The sequence below is a fragment of the Sinocyclocheilus grahami genome, unplaced genomic scaffold (assembly GCF_001515645.1).
Source record: "Sinocyclocheilus grahami isolate Dianchi unplaced genomic scaffold, SAMN03320097.WGS_v1.1 scaffold491.1, whole genome shotgun sequence".
Classification (NCBI taxonomy): Eukaryota; Metazoa; Chordata; class Actinopteri; order Cypriniformes; family Cyprinidae; genus Sinocyclocheilus; species Sinocyclocheilus grahami.
Window position 1 is genome coordinate 324,302 of NW_015505670.1, and position 21,601 is coordinate 345,902.

At 38.9% G+C, this 21,601-nt stretch overlaps 1 protein-coding gene and 1 pseudogene across 2 annotated transcripts in view; one reads left to right on the forward strand and one right to left on the reverse strand.

Annotated features, from left to right (window-relative positions):
• The window catches only part of LOC107554123 (3 beta-hydroxysteroid dehydrogenase type 7-like), a 21,975-nt gene extending 5,182 nt beyond the window's left edge, over positions 1 to 16,793 (forward strand). The window contains exons 1-7 of one of the 2 annotated variants that reach the window (XM_016236531.1): positions 454 to 931; positions 3,873 to 4,028; positions 7,802 to 7,910; positions 11,921 to 12,020; positions 12,731 to 12,893; positions 15,749 to 15,803; positions 15,912 to 16,793. In XM_016236531.1, coding sequence (XP_016092017.1) covers positions 772 to 931; positions 3,873 to 4,028; positions 7,802 to 7,910; positions 11,921 to 12,020; positions 12,731 to 12,893; positions 15,749 to 15,803; positions 15,912 to 16,164 — 996 coding nt within the window. In that variant the 5' untranslated portion in view covers positions 454 to 771 and the 3' untranslated portion in view covers positions 16,165 to 16,793. Of the gene's footprint in view, positions 1 to 453; positions 932 to 3,872; positions 4,029 to 7,801; positions 7,911 to 11,920; positions 12,021 to 12,730; positions 12,894 to 15,748 lie in introns of those variants that run through there. The other variant, XM_016236530.1, reaches the window with a different exon arrangement.
• A 676-nt stretch (positions 16,794 to 17,469) lies between these two features.
• LOC107554079 (uncharacterized) lies at positions 17,470 to 20,560 on the reverse strand (annotated as a pseudogene).
• Between the last annotated feature and the right edge of the window lie 1,041 nt (positions 20,561 to 21,601).

A 21,601-nucleotide genomic window follows, 5' to 3' on the forward strand; every position in this document is an offset into this window, starting at 1 on the left:
CCCCGGGCTGGACTCCGCTTCGTCCACGGTGAAAGCCGATCCGGCGATCCACAGCGAGAAGTTGATGTATTTCCTCAGCGACCAGCACGGATCAGCTCTAGGCATGACGAAGCGAATATCGTCCTCTTTTGGAAGGCCAAGCAACAATACTACAGTGAGAATAAAAATTATGCCGCCTTTCTTTGTGTGAACATTTGGGCGGCGTTATGCAAATCTTCCCACATCCTGACGTAGACATGTGGGGGCGTGTTAGAACGAGCCATTTTAGGTAGGTGTGGCTGACTCTTAACTTTTATAAAGAATATCTCTTTGGATTTGAGACTTTAGTCTTTGCAACTTTACAGATCTTCTTTATGCACCAAGAGCTTGTAACACTCCAAAGAGAAAGGAAAAATTGAAATCGCATCATATGACCCCTTTAACATCACAACCGATTTGAATCGTAAAATATTTTCATCGCTTTTCAACCGGTTCGGGATGCATCGTTATATCCCTAGTAATAATAATGTCAGCTAAGACGGCCCTGCTAGGAGGAGTGGCTGTTCATATAACGTTAGCCTACCCGCATTCAGACTGTCATATATGCTAGCCGTTTTGTAATTAAGGAGATTTGGTCATTCTCAGCTAGTCCCGTTGAACTGCACATAGTTTTAAGGCTAGTCTTGTCTTTCTTTTCCGTTACGTTCGCAGAGTGGACCAGCAGACCGGCGTCGGTGAACACTGACGGATAAACACAGTCAAAATCAGGAGAGGATTCAACGGAGTAATAATATGTCTATTGAGAAATCGAAGTTAACTTACGTGATAACTGGAGGATGCGGTTTTCTCGGGCAGCACCTGTTGAGAGTTTTGTTGGAGAAGGAAGAAAATATCAAGGAGATAAGGCTTTTCGATAAAAACGTTTACCCAAGTCTACGAAGTCACAGTACAGGTAAGAAACACTTGAAACAAACTGTTCATTATATGATTACGAGCTTGTTAGTGCCCACAGTCATTTAAAATGGCTTTTTAGCTATTATTACGCTCATGGTTGTCTTAAGTAGCCTATTATTACCCGTTCATTGCATACATGCGTGTTTTTGGACAAACGCCCTATCTATGTAATAACCAGATGTTTCTTCATTACGTTTCTCACTTGGACTAGTTTATTTAATGTCCAACAGTACATAAAAATCACAGAGGACGTGATTATGTAATGTTTTTTAATGTAATTAACATTTCCATTACATCTCAAATGATGTATTGTGTTTGTGAGAACATTCTGTGATTTAAAAGACATTTGAAACATTTTTGGAATAAAATGACACTCGTTTATCTTGCTGTGCATCCTTTTATATCTAACATTTATTGTTGCACAAGTTGACCAAATTAAAAATAATTTTGACTGGAAATGACATATACCTTGATCGTTCTTTATTTTCTTCGTCTTTCATGTCAAGATTGCTCTTTCATTTCTCAGACTGACACTTTAACCAAGTGGTTGTGTTGTAAATCACGCCACAAAACTGAGAGACCACTGGAAAAATTGTAGAAACATTGAGCTCATTTTTACATCATAAATATCGAAATTGTTTGCATATTCTTTCTGAAGATTATCATACTTTTAAAAATGTAATATTTTAAAGTTCCCAACATTAAAGAAACGCCCTATATTTCATATAGTTCCTGAAAATATGCCTGTGTTCGTGACGTTCACAGTATAGGATGCAGTTTCTGTAAGACCCCAGGGGAAACATCTGTTGTTTCTATGACTTCAATAACGGGAAAGATCATTGAAATGACAAAGGAAATGGAAAGGTTCATTCTTGTTATTACATAGCTTTGGCTTTATTGGTGTATATTTGGGCTTGGTTCAGTTGGAAAGGTCAGGCAACACCAGTCATTTCCATCCAGCCCATTTCACCTTCCTTTTCACCCACCAGGATGCTCCATTCGGCTGATGTCCAGCTCTGTACAATGGGATTTTGGGATCTTATTCACTGTATTCACCAACCCTCACTGATTACGTTATCATGGATAAATTGATCTCTCATTTTCAGCAGATATGTAGCTCTAGCTGAAGCACAACAGAGGAATAGATGCACAAGGGAAGTAAGAATTTGAATTTGGTTATAGCTGGATCTAATTTGTGTGTCAAATGTTTTTTATTAGCCAGAGTTTGTTGGCTCTTTTATTTAGTGGATCTCATACAACAAGCATCCACTGTCCTGCCCAAATGTATTCTAGTCCTCACATACTTTGCTAGTTATGAGGGAATGATGCTTGAAATTGACAACAGCTTGGCATGTGGTCAAAGTCCAAATGTCAACAGAAAGGTTAGATAAACTTATCAGAAGCGAACATTGACCTACTTGCACATTGAGCTAGTAAGAGTTTTTTTTGTATGTGACTGATTTTGTGTGACTACTTGGAAAGTTTTTATTCATCGGCAGACTTTTCATACACTCTTAAAAATAAAGGTGCTTCAAAAGGTTCTTCAAGCGATGCCATAGAAGAACCATTTTTGGTTCCACAAAGAACCATTCAGTCAAAGTTTCTTTAAAGAACCATCTCTTTCTTACCTTTTTATAATCTGAAGAACCTTCTTTCGCCCCAAATAACCTTTTGTGAAACAGAAAGGTTCTTCAGATGTTAAAGGTTCTTTATGGAACCATTTAGACAAAAAGGTTCTTCTATGGCGTCGTGAAGCACCTTTATTTTTAAGAGTGTATGTTATTTATTACTATTATAAAGCTCAGTTAAGTAACCATCACACAGATGTGAGGGATCCTAGAGACGTGTTTATTTGAACATCTGCAATTCACAGCCGCTGATAACTCATCACAGTAATTATTGTTTGTCCTGTGTATGGTTCAAAAACCTGTCAATCTATGGAGTTGTTAAATGCATATGTGCAAAAGCAACTGGAAACTTAAGAGATCAGAAATACGCCACAGGAAATCTTTGCAGAGCAGTTATGAATGACCGTGTTCATTGTTTGAAAAAATAGCTGCAAGTGAGAATGAGAAGAATGTATTTTGTTTACAAGGACACGAGGGTGTTGCTTCCACCAAGAAGATTGTTTGTTTCCTGTTTTAGATAATTGTGTCATTGTAATAAAAAATATCACTTGATCCTAGAAGTAATATCAGGAAGCTTTCCAAGGTAAATCATAGAGATAACAGGATGCTGTCCAAAGTGACCTTGGTTACACCCACACACTCACTCATTCACTGGAATACATGAAGCACGGACACACTTTGTTGTGCTACAAAGAAAACGGATGTTTTTTTAAGTAGATTACACTACTATTGAAATCTTTTCAATTTTATTTTATGCACTGGTAGTTACATCAGTTCTCAGCTGCCTATGTTTTTCCATGACAACTACCTTATTTGACATAAAAATATATATATAAATACGCCTGCAATGTATTTTGTTTACAAGGACACGAGGGTGTTGCTTCCACCAAGAAGATTGTTTGTTTCCTGTTTTAGATAATTGTGTCATTGTAATCAAAAATATCACTTGATCCTAGAAGTAATATCAGGAAGCTTTCCAAGGTAAATCATAGAGATAACAGGATGCTGTCCAAAGTGACCTTGGTTACACCCACACACTCACTCATTCACTGGAATACATGAAGCACGGACACACTTTGTTGTGCTACAAAGAAAACGGATGTTTTTTTAAGTAGATTACACTACTATTGAAATCTTTTCAATTTTATTTTATGCACTGGTAGTTACATCAGTTCTCAGCTGCCTATGTTTTTCCATGACAACTACCTTATTTGACATAAAAATATATATATAAATACGCCTGCATATCAAAAATCTAACAACTCCTATACTTTTAACAAGGTATATTATCTCTTTCTCTTTTATCCACAGAACATTTGAAGGTGGTGGGGGTACAGGGTGATATAACAGATTATGGGAGTGTGCGTGATGCCTTTCAGGGAGCAGACCTGGTTTTCCACGCAGCTAGTTTGGTTGATGTTTGGTATAAGGTCCCTGAGAAGGCCATCTATGCTGTCAATGTACAAGGTGAGTGAAGAATAAGATTGAAAAACAAAAGGAGACAGATAACAGTGACTTTGTAGAAGTGATGTCAATGTTTTGCACTTTGAAAGGGTTTAGAAGTTAGCTTCAGAATACAGTTTAGGAAGTCACCTGTGAAATGACTGGAGGATACTACAAGATAAAAGATACACTACCATTCAACAGTCTGAGAAGTCTCTTATGCTCACCAAGGTTATATTTATTTAATCAAAAATACAGTAAAAACTGTAATATTTTGAAATATTATTACAATATATTAAAAACAGTTTTCTATTTTAATATATTTTGAAATGCAATTTATTCCTGTGATGACAACGCTGAATTTTTAGCAATCACTACTCCAGTGTTCAGTGTCACATGATCCTTCAGAAATTATTAATATGCTGATTTGCTGCTCAAGGAACTTTTTATTATTATCAATGTTTAATGGAAATCGTGATTGTTTTTATTCATTATTTTTTTACAGAACTCTTTGATGAACAGAAAGGTCAAAGATCTGCATTTTTTGAATAAGCTTTTTAAAAATTTTAATGCATCCTTGCTTTGAAAAAAAGGATGAATTTCTTTTAAAAACATCCTAGTGACCCCAAACAGTAGTGGGGTTTTTTTGTTTTTTTTGACTGTCATAGTAAATGTTAGTGGGTTGTTTTGGTTTCTCCCCCGGTTTTCCTTTGGTGACATTTCCAGTAACCTTACAGCTTTACTGTCGGTTTGGTCCGGAAATGCATAATTTACTCACACACAAGGCGGGAATTGTCGTATTTTTTAGTGCATGTAATGAAGTGAGCATAATAAGATAAAAATATGTGCTTTTTAACTGTAGTCCACTGCTATTGTACAAGAAAATCTCCTGCTAGCCTAGACAGATCATGTGGCTTTATGAGAAATGGAGCATTTGCAGTTGACCTCAAGCTGATAAAAAAAAGGTCAGCTCTAGATTTAAAAAAATGTCTGACATTGTTAATGCATTCAGCATCATCACCTGCATGAGTGAAAACGTCTGGACTATCACAGATATGATTATTTATTTATGTGTTCAGATCAGTCTCATTCCTTTCATGTGTTTACACTTATTCATCTGTGGTAATAGACTTTACTGGTAATGGGTTCCTAACATATTTAGGTCTGTGTCAGTATAGCATTAATAGATACAGACAAACCCACAGGATACAGATGAAATACAGTAAAAACTGTAATATTTTGAAATATTATTACAATAATAAAAAAACAGTTTTCTATTTTAATATATTTTGAAATGCAATTTATTCCTGTGATGACAACGCTGAATTTTTAGCAATCACTACTCCAGTGTTCAGTGTCACATGATCCTTCAGAAATTATTAATATGCTGATTTGCTGCTCAAGGAACTTTTTATTATTATCAATGTTTAATGGAAATCGTGATTGTTTTTATTCATTATTTTTTTACAGAACTCTTTGATGAACAGAAAGGTCAAAGATCTGCATTTTTTGAATAAGCTTTTTAAAAATTTTAATGCATCCTTGCTTTGAAAAAAAGGATGAATTTCTTTTAAAAACATCCTAGTGACCCCAAACGGTAGTGGGTTTTTTTTTGTTTTTTTTGACTGTCATAGTAAATGTTAGTGGGTTGTTTTGGTTTCTCCCCCGGTTTTCCTTTGGTGACATTTCCAGTAACCTTACAGCTTTACTGTCGGTTTGGTCCGGAAATGCATAATTTACTCACAAACAAGGCGGGAATTGTCGTATTTTTTAGTGCATGTAATGAAGTGAGCATAATAAGATAAAAATATGTGCTTTTTAACTGTAGTCCACTGCTATTGTACAAGAAAATCTCCTGCTAGCCTAGACAGATCATGTGGCTTTATGAGAAATGGAGCATTTGCAGTTGACCTCAAGCTGATAAAAAAAAAGGTCAGCTCTAGATTTAAAAAAATGTCTGACATTGTTAATGCATTCAGCATCATCACCTGCATGAGTGAAAACGTCTGGACTATCACAGATATGATTATTTATTTATGTGTTCAGATCAGTCTCATTCCTTTCATGTGTTTACACTTATTCATCTGTGGTAATAGACTTTACTGGTAATGGGTTCCTAACATATTTAGGTCTGTGTCAGTATAGCATTAATAGATACAGACAAACCCACAGGATACAGATGAAAACAGGAGCAGGAGATGATGAGTGTGTTTTCATACTGGAATTTTCCTTTAGTTTGGATTCTGCCCTATCATATCATTTTTTTTCTTTTGCTCTCACATTTGCATTCCACATACTTCTCTAGAAATCTCCTCTTTGAATACCATTGAATGGGTCTAGATAAAAAAAATACACATTTGGTTACCTTTGTTTTTTCACTTATCATTTGATCTGATACTTCAGAAAGCTTTTGAATAGCTGATGGGATTCTCATTCAATCTATCTGGTGCTTCCAGCTGTATCACAACATTACTTGGAATTTAGGCATTGTGTCACAGGGCTCGCAAAATCGCTAGCCCGACGTCCCGGGGCTATTGTGTTTTCCAGTCGGGCTACCAAAAATGTATCACCACTCTGCGACAGGCTACCTTAAATGCAGATCTCCCGCGGGTCCTTAAAAACTCCTAATGTGAGTTTTATCAAACTTAAGGCCATACAATTTTTAAATGCGTTAAATGGTATAAGAAATGTCTTAATTATAATTTCAAGAGGTCTTACAGTTGGTGACGGAAAGACAAGAGTCGCGCAATACGACTGGATTAAACGTCAAAAGGCAATGATGTCATTGAACAAATATGAGCGCTGCACTTTTCAAGTCAAAAACGCGGCGCATATGTCTTTATTTGAATGTATCTGAAGGGAACCGACTGTCCTCAGAAACGTGTCGTTGGCGTTTTATTTTAATTTTACCTATAATTCCTGATAAAGCAGCGTTTATGAGGGCGGAGCTGCTTTGTGTACAGCCGTTACCGGGAAACCGCAATATTTCAGCGCTCCTAAAGCGCCACCTAGTGGCAGAGAATGAATTTGCATTTCCAATAAGCCTTTCTTTGTTTATGGTCAGATCAACGCAAATATCAACTTGTGTTTTTATGCAGCAAACACATAGAGTTGTAAATGAGAAAGAAGTTAATGTGCCTTCTAAAAATCTAAACAATTAAGACAGTAATATTTATACGTTTTAAATTGACAATTTATATGCTCGATTTATCCCTTTTCATAAAAATGGTCTAAAGGCTGAAATGCTGTTGTATACGATTTTTGTTTTTGTGAAAACCTGTATCTGAACTGTAAATCATGTAATTTTATGGCTCAGTACTGTATGTTACCATAGACATTGTCCAACCCCACTCATACTGTGTTCATTTTACTTGTGCAGCTCTTAAAATGGGTCATAAATTGCCTTAAATGTATTTTTAAAAATTCTGTAGATACCCTGTAAATAGTGAAATAAAATTCCTTCCTTCATATTTGTTGATATTTGTGTATTGAAAATATTTTGATTGACATTTAAACTCCTATCTGATTTTCTATATTTAAAAAAAAAATTCTATATTTTTTTTATTTGGGCTAGTTAAATTAATTTTCGGGCTACCAAAATCTGAAGAGTACCTGCCCGAAGGGCTACCAGGGATTTTGAAATTTTACAAACCTAATGATTCTCATTAATGTCAGTTAAAGCAACACAAACAGGTTTTAGGTCTTTCTTTTGTTTTAGTAGAGTTCCTGTTTTCCTCACCCTATTGGTGTTTGTCATGCGTTTTTAATACTTATTCTTTTTGGATGTTCTCCATCAGGGACAGAGAATGTAATAAACGCATGTGTGGAAATCGGTATTCAGTATTTGGTCTATACAAGCTCCATGGAGGTGGTTGGTCCAAATGTAAAAGGAGATACATTTATCAGGTAAGTGTTTATATTTAAATAGCTTTTTGATATATGTAAGAAGTTTTTACAAAGTGATATGTTTAAAATTAAATATATTCGCTAAAAATAAATAAAAGTGTTTAAAGGATTTGAACGCATTCTGGAATGACAGCGGAATTCCACAACGTACATAACATTCCATCTAGAAGTATCTTTCAAGCTGAAAGATTACAGGCCACAGTATGTTATTCCTATCATCCTAATGATCAAAAAGTGTCTGTATATAGAGAAGTTTCTGCTGTTTTCCTTTGTCACCTGATAAGTGACACTTGTATGTCTCAAAGCACATCTTGTGATCATATGTCATCTAATGTTGAGATTTCTGAAGTAACCGTTGCCAGCTCTGTAAATAGTCAGCCCAGATGGAATCTGTTGATTTTTTTTCCCCTAATTTTTTGTGCTGATTTTGAAGGAAACTCATGAATTTTGCATGTTATGATGTTAAAACATGGGTTTAAAAGTACTACACTGTTATTGGCTGATGAAAGCACAATTAATTTAACCAAAATATGTAAAAACATGCGAAGGGCGGAGATTGTGTACGAGTTTGTGAATGCTCTATTGTGGTTTGGCCTAGTAATCAACCAAAGAAAATTTGTCACGAAGTCTTATCAGTGATCCAAATGACAACTTTTGGTTGACTTTTAAGTAGTTTCACATCTGGTTGTGATGTCTTGCCTAGAACTTTGATTAAAACAGCACACAGAGCAAAGCCTTGAAACTTTTCCATTACTGCCACGTGCTAGAAACATTAACATTTTCCTTGGAGAGTGACTAACACAGTTTTGAGATTTTTATTCCCCTCAGATTAAATTATTTTCCTATATTTTTGGAAACAAACACGCACACATTCACATAGAAAACTTAATCATTTAAAAGCATCGAGCTTATATTTCAGCTCTCCTCTCTTATCCCCCTTTCTCCACATTTTTCTCAAGTTCCTGTGGAGTGGAGTGTTTGGATATTTAATATTGTTGCTAAACATCAGTTGCTTGCCATGGGTAATGCCTTTCTAAGGTAATGAAAATAAAATTTGTTTTTGCTGGAAAGTGTCTGCTGTCATAACCAACTAGTCCCTAAAAATAAATATATATATTTTTGCACTCCAGTGCACATGTCACACAACAGAAGAGGACAGACAGGTATAAACAAGACAAATATAAACCGTTTATTGAATGGCTGGCACAGGAAAGGAACGAGAATGTAGCAACGGTGAGTATATAAGTTCTATGGAGCTTGATATGACAACAAAATGTCTCTTGCAGATGCTGGAAGGAACAGGTAACAGAAGATCCTTGGCAGCAGGTGAGTGTTCAGGTGGGTAACAGGTTAGGAGTCTGTTCATGTAGGAACGATAATGTAGGGTAATATTATAATGAGATCCCTTTGCCATGTCACCAAGGGAGCAAAATCAGATGCGCTCGTTTTCTCAGACGCTTGCAGAAAAAGGCTTCCCAAAACAAAGTTACTGGGTTAATCTTTTTCACGTTTCCTTGCTTGGTAGATGCACTGGGGACTTGATTATAGCACTTAAAACCTGGAAAAGTCAGATTTTCATGATATGTCACCTTTAAGGAGTGATGCATGAAATTAAGGTGAGATTCTGTAGTGAGGTGGTAAGTTTAGTCTGTATGTGACATCATTTGGTTGATAACGAGAGGGTCGATGTTCTGTGGGCGTCAGCTTGCGTCTCCGCACTGCTTGTTGGAGATGCACGTGTGCCAAGTCCCACACCCTCTTGTTTTGCTCGTACCAGTGATTGACAGCTGGAAACTCCGAGGGCTCACCGGACCAGGGGAACAAAGGAGGCTTGTACCCAAGGATACATTGGAAAGGGGTGTGCCCGGTGGTGGACTGCCTGAGGGAGTTCTGGGCATACTACACCCAGGGGGAGGAATCGGCTCCTACTGTCCTGGTTCTGGTGGAAGTAGGAGCGCAGGTACCTCCCAATCTCTTGGATCTACCGCTCAGTCTAGCCGTTAGTTTGTGGATGGTAACCGGAGGAGAGGCTGACGGAAACTCCCAGGAGCTTGAAGACTTGTCATACCCGTGAGATGAATTGAGGGCCACGGTCTGATACTAGGTCTTCTGGTAGACCAAAATGGCTGGAAAAGAGTTTCTGCGGCTTCAAATGCAGTGGGTAAGCCTTTCAGAGGCATGAGTTTACAGGCTTTGGAGAAGCGGTCGACAATGACAAACACACGTGTGGTGATCCAAAGGAGGAAGGTCGGTCATGAAATCTATCCCCAGGTGGGACCATGGACGGTGTGGAATGGGTAGTGGGACCAACTTTGCGTGGTGTGTTGGTGACAGCACAGACTGAACATCCCTTGATGAATCGGGAGATGTCCTGGGCCATGGAGGGCCACCAGTAACGATGACATAGGAGCGAGAGGGTATGTTGACTACCTGGGTGTCCAGAGCCCGGAGAGTTGTGGGCAGAGTCCATGAGGGGCAGGCGAAGAGCTGATGGAACGTAGAGGAACCCCTTAGGACCTCCCGGCGGAACAGGTTCAGAGCTTGCAGCCTGTACAATCTGATCAATGGACCAGTGGATGGGACTGATAATCATGGCTGGAGGGAGAATGGGTTCTGGAGAGCTGGGTTCAGGATTGGGTTGATAAAGTCATGAAAGGGCATTACCCCTCAAGTTCTTATTACCAGGACGATAGGTTACAGTGAAGTTGAATCTGGTGAAGAATAGGGCCCATCCGGCTTGACGTGGGTTACGGCGTTTGGCTTCACGCAGATATTGGAGATTCCAATGATCCGTGATAACATCAAAGCAGTGATTTGCTCCCTCCAGCCAATGTCTCCACTCTTCCAGGGCTAGCTTGATGGCTAGAAGCTCCCGATTACTGATGTCATAGTTCTGCTCCACCGAGGACAGTTTCTTAGAGAAGTAGGCACATGGATGGAGGCATGGAGGATCACCCTGCCGCTGTGATAGGACCGCACCAACCCCGGTGGTGGATGCGTCTTGAAGTCTGGTCTTCTGTCACACAATAGAAGAGGACAGACAGGTGAGTGTAATATAAACAGTTTATTGAATGGCTGGCACAGGACAGGAACGAGAATGTAGCAACGGTGGGTATGGAAGCTCTATGGAGCTTCATATGACTTAGCTGAATGATAACAGAATGTCTCTCTTGCAGGTGCTGGAACGAACAGGTAACAGAACACTGGATCCTTGTAGGCAGGTGGGTAGCAGGTTAGGAGTCTGTTCATGTAGGAACGACGAGACCAGACAAAGGAGTGCAGGTTGTGAGTGCCTTTAAGGTGTGTACTGATGAGGAGGTGCAGGTGTGGTGAATTAGAACTCCGGGGAGAGTGAACGAGTGGGCGGAGTTTGCTGATCTGACACTATAGGTTGATTGTGATCTGAGATGGTTGCGTCTCCGTGACAGCATGCTGATGAAAGCCTCTGGAAAAAACATTTGTTGTAATATCTGTGCTTCTTTTACATTGTTTAATGCTACAGTAAAATGAAACAAAATATTTCTATAAATAATCATCATTAATAATAACAAACCCCAACCGAACTCAAACCAAAAATTATACCTTAAAATAACTACAAATAATAATACATACATACTCAAATCCAATATTTTACTAAACATTTAAAATTTTACACTCACTCTGCAAGGACAGACAGGGATAGGCGTCAACTTTGTTTAAATCTGTTATGTTTCGTCAGGATGTAGTGTAATTTGTGTATGCATTTCACATGTCTTCTGTGCAAGCTGTAAGAACGCATCCATGTCTACTCATTTAGAGAGTAGAGGATATACAAAGAGAGTGAGCATTGTGGGTATGAGTTTGGGTATAATTTGACAGCACTGGTTGGGTCAAGCACTTGATTTCAGTAAAGGATCTGGTTTAGGTCTTAACTTAATACTTCCTGTGTATTGGTAGCTCTGCTACCTATTACTTAACTACCTTTCATTTGCCCAGATTTTAACTCTTGATGTTGTTCTTCCTTGACACAGAGGGAATGAGGATACTCCATATAATATATTCCATGAGATGCCTTACCCTAAGACCAAAGCTGCAGCTGAGAAAATGGTGCTGGAAGCCAATGGCACAAAGGTACAACACAGTTTTGTGGAGTGCAACAATAACACATTGATTTAGAAAGGACCCTGACTTTTCCATTTTAGCATGTTTAATCAAATAGAAAATGTACAATCTGTATTTGTAAACAAACAAGTGTTTGATTAATGAATGGACGCAGCTCTCTTTTGTTTTGTTTTTTAGCTATTAATAAACTGTTTTCTATCTTTAATTCACATGTAGGAAGTTAGATGATTAAATTGCTTTTCTTCTAAAATCTTTCTAAAATAATTACTTTATTCTTTTTAACATTTTCTTATATTCATGAGCAATGTTATAATATCATCCAAAACATCCAACAGCAAGTTTACTTTTATGTTGAATAAAATCTACTGACATTTAGATGAAATTGGAACGCGTGCTTCTCATTTACATTGGTCTAGTTGCTATTTTCTAACTTTGCGCAATACTGCACCCACCCAAACCCATGGAAAATGAAGATCACATACTCAAGTTCGAAGCCTTAAATTATATATGGTTGGTTTTAGTTACTCTTTTGCTGTTAGTGTTTCAGCATGCCATGCATTCACTGACGTTTTCAAACACTATAAATCTTTATAATGCTATTGATGTATCTTCTGCATCTGAGTGACATGTAATGTAATAGAAAGACAATTTCTTTATTTTTCTGCTATAATCAATTATTGATTTCTCTCTCTCTCCTTTGTCCCACTCTCCATGATTAGGTAAAGGGAGGGAACACTCTCTACACATGCTCTCTACGGCCAACAGGTATCTATGGGGAACAGCATCAGCTCATGAAGGACTTTTATCTGAATGGGGTCCGTACAGGTGGTTGGGTGATCAAGGGAGTTCCACGGAACACAGAGCACGGACGGGTCTATGCAGGTAACCAGCAAAACCCAGAAACCATGGCAACAGTGGAACAGAAAAATGGCTTCACTGTTTTTGATTTGATTTGATTGGTTAATCCTGTAGGGGAATTACAGTACAGTTAAACCCCATAGAGAGACCAGTATGTTCAATGAAGACCAGGAGTCAAATTTGAAGTTAAGTCAGTACTTAGTACTTACACTAGTGCTTATAACCATATGGATGATCAGTTGACGTCATTTCTACAGGTTCTGATAGGTTAACAGTACAGACAACTCTAGCAACATCCAAGCATGGTATTCTGTCCCTGACAAGTTAAGTACATTATCTTTGGCACCTCATGTTCTGTATGCATATGCAACTTTGGTAAGGGTCATAGGTGAGTCATAAATACCTGGAAGGACTCTTCTCATCTGGGCTGCTGTTGAAGTCTGCTGGAGACTATTCCTTTGGCATGGTCATGGTATAATGGATGTCTTTCAGTCTGGATTTCAGACCAAGCACAGTACAGAATCAGCGCTGCTTAAGGTTTTAAATTATATATTTTTGAGTATTGACTCCTGGAAGGTTGTTGCCCTAATGATGTTGGACTTGAGCGCTGCTTTTGACACTATAGATCAGGGGTGTCAAACTCAGTTCCTGGAGGGCCGGAGCCCTGCAGAGTTTAGATACAACCCTAATTAAACACACCTGATCCAGCTAATCAAGTAATTTAGGCTTATTTGAAAACTACATGGTTTGAGTGTTGGAGCAGGGTTGGAACTAAACTCTGCAGGGCTGCAGCCCATCAGGAACTGAGTTTAACACCTCTGTTATAGATCATGGTGTTTTAATAGAACGTCTTAGGGATTACTTTGGAATTAATGGTATTGCTCTTAAGTGGTTTTCTTCTTATTTGCAGGATAGGACTTGTTCTGTTAAAATAGGAAATGATGTCTCTACATCTGCTACTTTCTCCTGTGGGGGTCCCACAGGGATCTATTCTTGGTCCAACTTTGTTTTCTTTATATATGCTGCCCCTGGGGTCAATTTTTATTTCTGTATGCTGGTGATTTGCACATTTATTTTCCTTTAGAGCTTCACGGTTGTTTTTCTTTAACAAACTTTTGCAAGTGCTTGGCAGAGGTTAAGGCTTGGTTTGCAAATAATTTTCTTAAATTAAATGAAGATAAGACTGAGTTTATTATATTTGGTAACCAGCAGTTTCAGAAAGGTATGGTCAGAAGCCAGGGACAATTGTCTATGTGGTTATGTGAGGAACTTGGGAGTAATTATTGATTCCGAAATCCATCTTGACCGACAAATGAACAGTATTGTGAAAACTTAAGGAAATTGTCCGAACTGAAAACTATTCTTTCGAACAAGGATTTAGAGTCTGTTATACATGCTTTTATTTCAATGCGGTTGGACTATTGTAATGCTTTATACTTTGGAGTAAGTGAATCTCTGGTTATGTGTCTTCAGTATGTTCAGAATGCTGCAGCAAGACTTTTAACTAACACTAGAAAATGGGATCATATAACACCTGTCTTGGTATCTTTGCATTGGCTTCCTGTAAAATATCGAATACAAAACAAGTTGTTGATGTTTGTGTATAAAGCTCAGCATGATCAGGCTCCTGAGTACACAAGGGATATGTTGGTCCCTTACCAATCGCATCAACTATTGCGCTCCTCTCAGAGCTTGCTTTTGACTGTCCCACAGTCTTATCTGAGGCGGAGTGGGGATTGCACTTTTTCTGTTGCGGCTCCAGCACTTTGGAATGCTCTGCCATTATCTGTAAAATCCTCATCAAGCATGGACTTTTTAAAAAGGACTTAAAGACTTATTTGATTGATCAGGCTTTCGGCATTTGATTGGTCAGGACAATTGTGAATGACTTGTCTTTTATTTTATGTTTTGTTCCTATGTTTGAATGTTTTATGTTTTTTAATCTTTATTATATACTGCTTGTGTACAGCGCTTTGGTCCATTTTTATGGTTTTGAAAGTGCTTTATAAATAAAGGTTGAGTTGAGTCACATGCCTCAATCACTCAACCCCTACAATCACAATTTGATAAAACATAGGCAATATCTCTTCCCTCCAAGGTTGAGCTACAGCACATCACTGGAACAGAACAATACATTCATGCAGAGAAAACCTGATCTAACATAAATTTCTACTTATGATTAAATTTAACAAACCAATCAAACTGTAAACCAAGTATGCGTAGGTGTAGTGAACACATGGTGCATTATTATTATTATTATTATCTCTGAATCTGATCAAATCTGTGTCACAGGACAGATCGCAGTCTAAGACAGAGGTTTTTAAACATTTCATTTTGATGCCACAGACCCCCAGTTATAATAATCTCCATGCAAGGGCCCCCTTCCTAAAAATGTAAACATATATATATATATATATATATATATATATATTTATAATATGAAAAATAAATATATTATAAACAAGTGTAAAACATTGTCTGGAAAATATCTAGTAATATTTATCTTTTTATAACTATTAGATTACTTTTACTTGTATAAACCTCAAGCATAAACCTTAAGTAAAACATAAACCATGACTGTCAATAGAATCAGTTAATTGTGATGAATCAAATTTTTGTCTGGTCTTTAGAAATAATTTTAAATTATTTTTGATGTAGTAATAATAATAATGCTATTATTATTATTAACAATTTAATTTAGTTTTTTTTTTTTTGCTGAATTTTTCTGTAGTCATACTAGTACTGTTGGACTTATTAAAAGAACAAAAGCAGTACATAGAACGTATTTATGTAATGGCTTTAAAATTGCTATAATTAAGTTGCCCGAGACTCTGCCCCATAATCTCTTGAATAACTTGAATGTGTTTTTGTGCATGCAGGGAATGTGGCTTGGATGCATTTGCTAGCAGCACGTGCCCTGCGGGAACATCCCGATAGGCTGGGTGGGGAATTTTATTTCTGCTATGACGACTCACCATATAAGAGCTATGATGACTTCAACATGCAGTTCTTGTCGGCCTTCAACTTTCGCCCGTTGCACGTTCCAGTGTGGGTGCTGTGGTTCATAGCGTGGATGAACGACCTGATACGCTGGCTTCTGAAGCCGTTCTTCAACTACACACCATTGCTCAATGGATACACACTTGCTGTGGCCTGCACATCCTTCACTGTCCGCACAGACAAGGCATTTCATCACTTTCAGTACCGACCACTCTACAGCTGGGAGGAGTGCTTGGCCCGCACACAGAGCTGGGTCAACACGTTCCCTTTAGAAACCAGCTCTAAGGACACCTAACAGCTGCTTCAGTGTCATGAGGACACTGTTTATAAACACATCTGTGGCCAAATATGAAAGATGAGAGGTTTTGTGACTGTGTGTCAAGCGTGTGTCATGACTTTTCAACTGATGATGAATATTTGAGCGTTGTATTGAAGTATTCAGTATGTGTTTTTACATAAGTACACTTAAACAGAGCACCTCTTAATCATATAATCACAGTTGTCATCTGTCATAGTTGATCTATCTATTACATGAATAAATAATATTTTAATCATTTATGTAATAGTAACAGCTGGGAGCATAATCTTTACATTAAATACAAGCACTTTCATGCAAAATGCACAAGTGAGGCTATTTTGATAGTAATCTAGTGATACAAACCATATTGTATTCTCTTGATCTGGTAGCTGAAGCATGTGTTTGAGCTGAATGTACTTTATTAGTTATTTAGTGTTATATAATCCACCACATATAGGTGTATATTTATAAATTTCTTTGTCCAAATGATTTCAAATAAGTATTTTGTTAAACTTTTTCAGACAAGTATGTGCTAATGAACACACGCTTTTAAAGTAATTATTTGTTTGTCTTAAATATATTGAATTGTTTGTAAGAAAAGTTTCTAATTTTTCTGTTTATAGAATTGAAAATAAATTAAAATATTCTATTCAAGTACTAAGTATTCTGAACTTTTTTTTATGCGCAGAGTGCAGGGAAAATATTTAGTTTTCAATACATTGGATATTTCTGGCTGATAACTTCTATGATTGAGAAGAATAAAAACTATGGCTGTCAATAGAATAAAATAATTGTGATTAATCTCATAATTTCTAACTAGTTTTTAAGCAGAAGGAAACCTCATTTGGCTAATTTTATTCATTTTATGTATTTATTTGTTGTGATTATTTGTTAATTTTCCATGTATTACAATTTTACACATATTACACTCAAACGTTTTGTCCCCTAGCACTTTTGGGTTTATTAAATAGTAAGAAAATTTGCAGTACATACAACTTATGATTGTATTGGTGCATTTTATATATTTAACAACTTTAAAATTGCTAAAATTAAGTTGCAGAATCACTTGTGTGTAACATAATTGCAGGGTTTTTTTTGTTTGTTTTTTTGCGCTCCAAACCACAGTCTTAAAGTATTATTACAGTGACTAACAAAAACCACTCTCATTCTCCTGGAAACTCAGAACTTCCATCTCTGCCCAGACAAAAACTCACCATGAGGCCAGATTTTCCACATCTGTTTCTATTGTTATAAACTAGAGGTATCATAGCAACCCTTTTGCATATGGAAGATTCTATCTGTTTACACTCTAAAGATGAAAGTTTGAAATACTTAATACACAAAATTAATGCATCTTTAAAATATTTGTTTCTGTGTGTGTTCCACAGAAGAAAGAAGCTCATGCAGGCTTGAGGAAGAATAAAATATGACAGTATTTTCATTTTCGTGTGGACTATTCCTTTAAATGTAGACTTTTACAGGGGCAGAGAAAAGTGAAACTTTGAAGGACCAGAAAAAACACAAGGGTGTTCCCAGCTGGCTTCAGTTGAGGGGCATTCCCTTAAAAAGGGGTCATATGATGCTTTTTTAAAGATCATTATTTTGTGTATTTGGTGTAACAGAATATGTTGACATGCTTTAATAGTCTTTGCAACTTCAGGGATCTTATCTATGCACAATCAGCTTGTAACACTCCAAAGAGAAAGGAAAACTTGAAATCGCATCATATGACCCCTTTAAAATGAGCTGTAGTATGATAGTATGTAGTAATAGTTCCTCCTAACAGAGCCTCCATAGCCTTCACAATATTTACTGTTATGTAATGGATGAGTGGAAATTCACAGTTTAACATAACATTAACTGTGGTTTAACCTCGAGTGAAATACAGAAAATAGTTAAGTTACAGATGCAAATTGTATGTCCACTGCGACATCTAGTGGTTAACATGACTTATCCGAGTAATTCACTCTGGTATATGAATTTCATAAACGAGGCAACATTTCTCTCAGTTTTCCCACACCCACACGATTTAAAGTTTGGTTATATAAAACTGTATTCAATCAAAAAGTGAAGACCAGACCAGACGTTTCTCTTTTTCTTTCTTTTTTTTATTATTAAAAATTAAATTCCTGGTTACAGATTTAGGCTGATGATACAAGGGGCACAGATACATTTACTTTATTGGCCTCCTTGAATAATACATTTAAGGTCATTTTGGAATGGCATTCCTAACAATCTATGTTCTAACCTTTTTTGTTTTGTAAATACAATATCTCTAAATTAACTTTATATCAGATTCCATTTTTTTTTCTTTTCCTTACACCTGATCTGTAAATAATTTACTCAGTAAAATTGGCCCCGCATACTAAAGAACATGCTTCAGGTTGGTAAATTAATGATAATCGCTTCACTGCATTGCCAATACTCTCGTCATTATTTATGTATGAATTTATTATTATTATTATTATTATTTTGGGATCAAACAAAAAAACAGTAGCCTAACACTTTATTTTTGTGCCTTTGTTACACGTTACATGTAGCCTACTTACCAATAGAAAATCCTAACCCTAAGTAGCCTGTTGTTTATTTATTAATAGTACTTAGTACTTATTTGTGTAATTACACTGTAAGAAGGCCACCTTGATTCTAACATACACCTTCTGGTGCTACTTGGACACATCTTCAGTGATGAACCCGGGGTCGTGGGGTGTTTCAGGTCTTTAATCATCATACACCCTCGTCCGGGCAACCCAGCCAGGGGTGATCCTAGATATACCTGGAGCTGCCAGTCCCATGCGGTGGCAAGAATCCCTCCCGTGGAGCTAGGCCAACCCTGTGCCTTCTCCCCAGCTCTGATGTAGGTGATGTACTGTTTGGGGGCGTGCTGACTCTTACTATCTTGAATCACTGTGCTGATTGTATCCGCCAGAGACCTTAAGACTTGATCATGGCGCCATCGGTATCACCCTTCCCCCAATACCTTGGAACAACAACTGAGTGCTCCAGGGTACCCCTCTTCTGGCACAGTTGGCACTCTGGAGTATTTGCCATTCCCCAGCTATACAGGTTGGATTAGAAACTTAATGCACAATGGTTCAGCTCTCCAGTGCTCCTTCCAAGTGATCTTGCGAGGCTCTGCTCCCATCTGGTCCAGGCTCCTTGCTTGTACATGCCGACCATCTTGCTATAGCGTTCTTCCTCCACCTCTGCTCGTATTTCATCCTGTAGCAGTTGACGTTTCTCCTTCCCATGGCTTTTGTCATAAAGTAGTTGGGAAAAACTGCCCAGCCCTGCCCACCCCACTGCCACAGTGCCCACCAAGATGTTATGCTGCAGCCGTGCCTCCGCTCTATCTACAGCAAACTGTGCCTGCCACTTCCTACCGGTCTTCACAAGGATTCCTGCAGCCGCCACTTTAATGTCGGAGGAGTCTCGGTACACATCATAACCTCCCTGGCTCGAGTTACTTTGAACTCCTCCACTAGGCCACTGATAGGAAGCTACAGCTTGGTGGAATGCCCATACAGGGCAATGCTGCTTAGAGGGCGAGGGAGCCCCAACCACCTCCTGAACTGGCTGAACTGACGGAACTGACTGATAGTTTTCTCTGTGGCTTCCACTGTTGTCACTGGCACCTCAAACACTTGAAGAGGCCAGAGCAGCCTTGGCAAAACTGCATGTTGATATATCCAGATTTCCTGGAAGCCCCGATTTATCTATCACGGCGAGCCAGGCAGTCAGATCACTCCTGGTTTGTTGCATTGTGGCTGTGTCCTTCAGGGAACTGTCAAAGATCTTGCCCAGGCTCTTGACCAGTTTTTCTGTCACTGTTGGAATCTGAGTCCCTCCCAGGGTAAATCAGAACTGGTCAGCCACTTTTCCCTTTTTCAGGACCAGAGACCTGGACTTGGCTGGTTTATTAAAACTCATCCTTGCCCATGCAATGAGCTGTTCCAGTCCTCGAAGAAGCCATCTGCACCCAGGAACAGATGTTGCTGTCACCGTTAGGTCATCCATGAATGCTCATGAATGCTCTCCGAGTACCAGATCTAGTCTTTGGCCCTCTACATTCCACCTCCGCTGACTTGACGATCATGTTCATGGCTGATGCAAAGAGTGGCACTGAGATTGTGCAGCCAGTGATTTACCCTTCTCCAGTCGGTGCCATGAAGATATTAGTGACCCTGAGGAGACTCTCAACTTAAAGTCACTGTAGTAGTCCAGAATTATGTTTCTAATCATCTCTGGAACATGGTGTCTTGTCATTGCTGTCTCGACGAGCTTGTGTGGGATGGAACTATAGGGTGTGTGATATTGACAAGTCAAGTCAAGTCACCTTTATTTATATAGCGCTTTTAACAATACAGATTGTGTCAAAGAAACTGTACAGCATTAATAAGGAAAATAGTTTCAATAGTTTCAATAATGCAAAAAATGCAACGACAAAAAAAAAAAAGATATTTTCTTGTATTTTAACGATAATGATAATTAGACGGTATTTTGCTGAGTGTTGTCACAATTTAGCCTATGGCGCGGAGCGAGGAACGAGGAGAACAGGAGTACGCGAACAACAATAGTCTTTTAATTCAGAATATCCAGGAAGTAACATTTGGCAGCTGGGAACACAGGAAACACAGGCGTTGACGTTCAATCTCGGACAAGGACAGACAGCACAGACTCTAACTTAAATGCAAGGGATAATTAACAAACACAGGTGTACTAAATGACTAATTAACTGGGAAGCGGAACACATAGGGAAGAAACTGGGTCACAGAGCACAATAAACAATCCAGGGGCGTGACATTACTCCCCGGAATGGGTGGGAACTAGGGAGGAGGCTCAGGAGGAGGGACGGACACCAGGGGGGGGCCGGCAGACAGAGTCCAGGGAGGAGATGACGGAGGGAGGAGCCATGGAGGAGGAATGGCCACCAATTCCAGGGGGCTGACCAACGGCGGCGGAGCAGGTGGTGGAGGAGCCCGAGGCGGAGATGGAGAGCCAACGAGCCAGGGGGATGCCGAGGATTCGGGGGCCAGGGTGGAGCCGAGGGCTCTGGCGACCAAGGCTGAGGCGGAGATCCGGAGATCCGCGGCGGAGCCGGAGCGACTGAGGACCAAGGTGGAGTTGGCGGGAGGAAGGAGCCCAACGGAGCTGGTGGGACAAAGCGACGAGGCGCAGCCAGAGGAGTGGAGTCCAGAGGCGATGGTGGGTCGACGCCCAACCAAGGCGGAGCCGGAGGGACGAGGGAGCCCGGTGGAGCTGATGGATCGATGGGTGACGGTGGAGGCGAGGGAGCTAGGAGCCGAGGGGGAGCCAGTAGGTCACGGCCTCTGGCTCCGCGGCGATCCTCAGCTCTGTCGCTCTCTCTAGCGATGGCTCGTCGGTCGCGGCGGGAAACACAGGCGTTGATGTTCAATCTCGGACAAGGATAGAC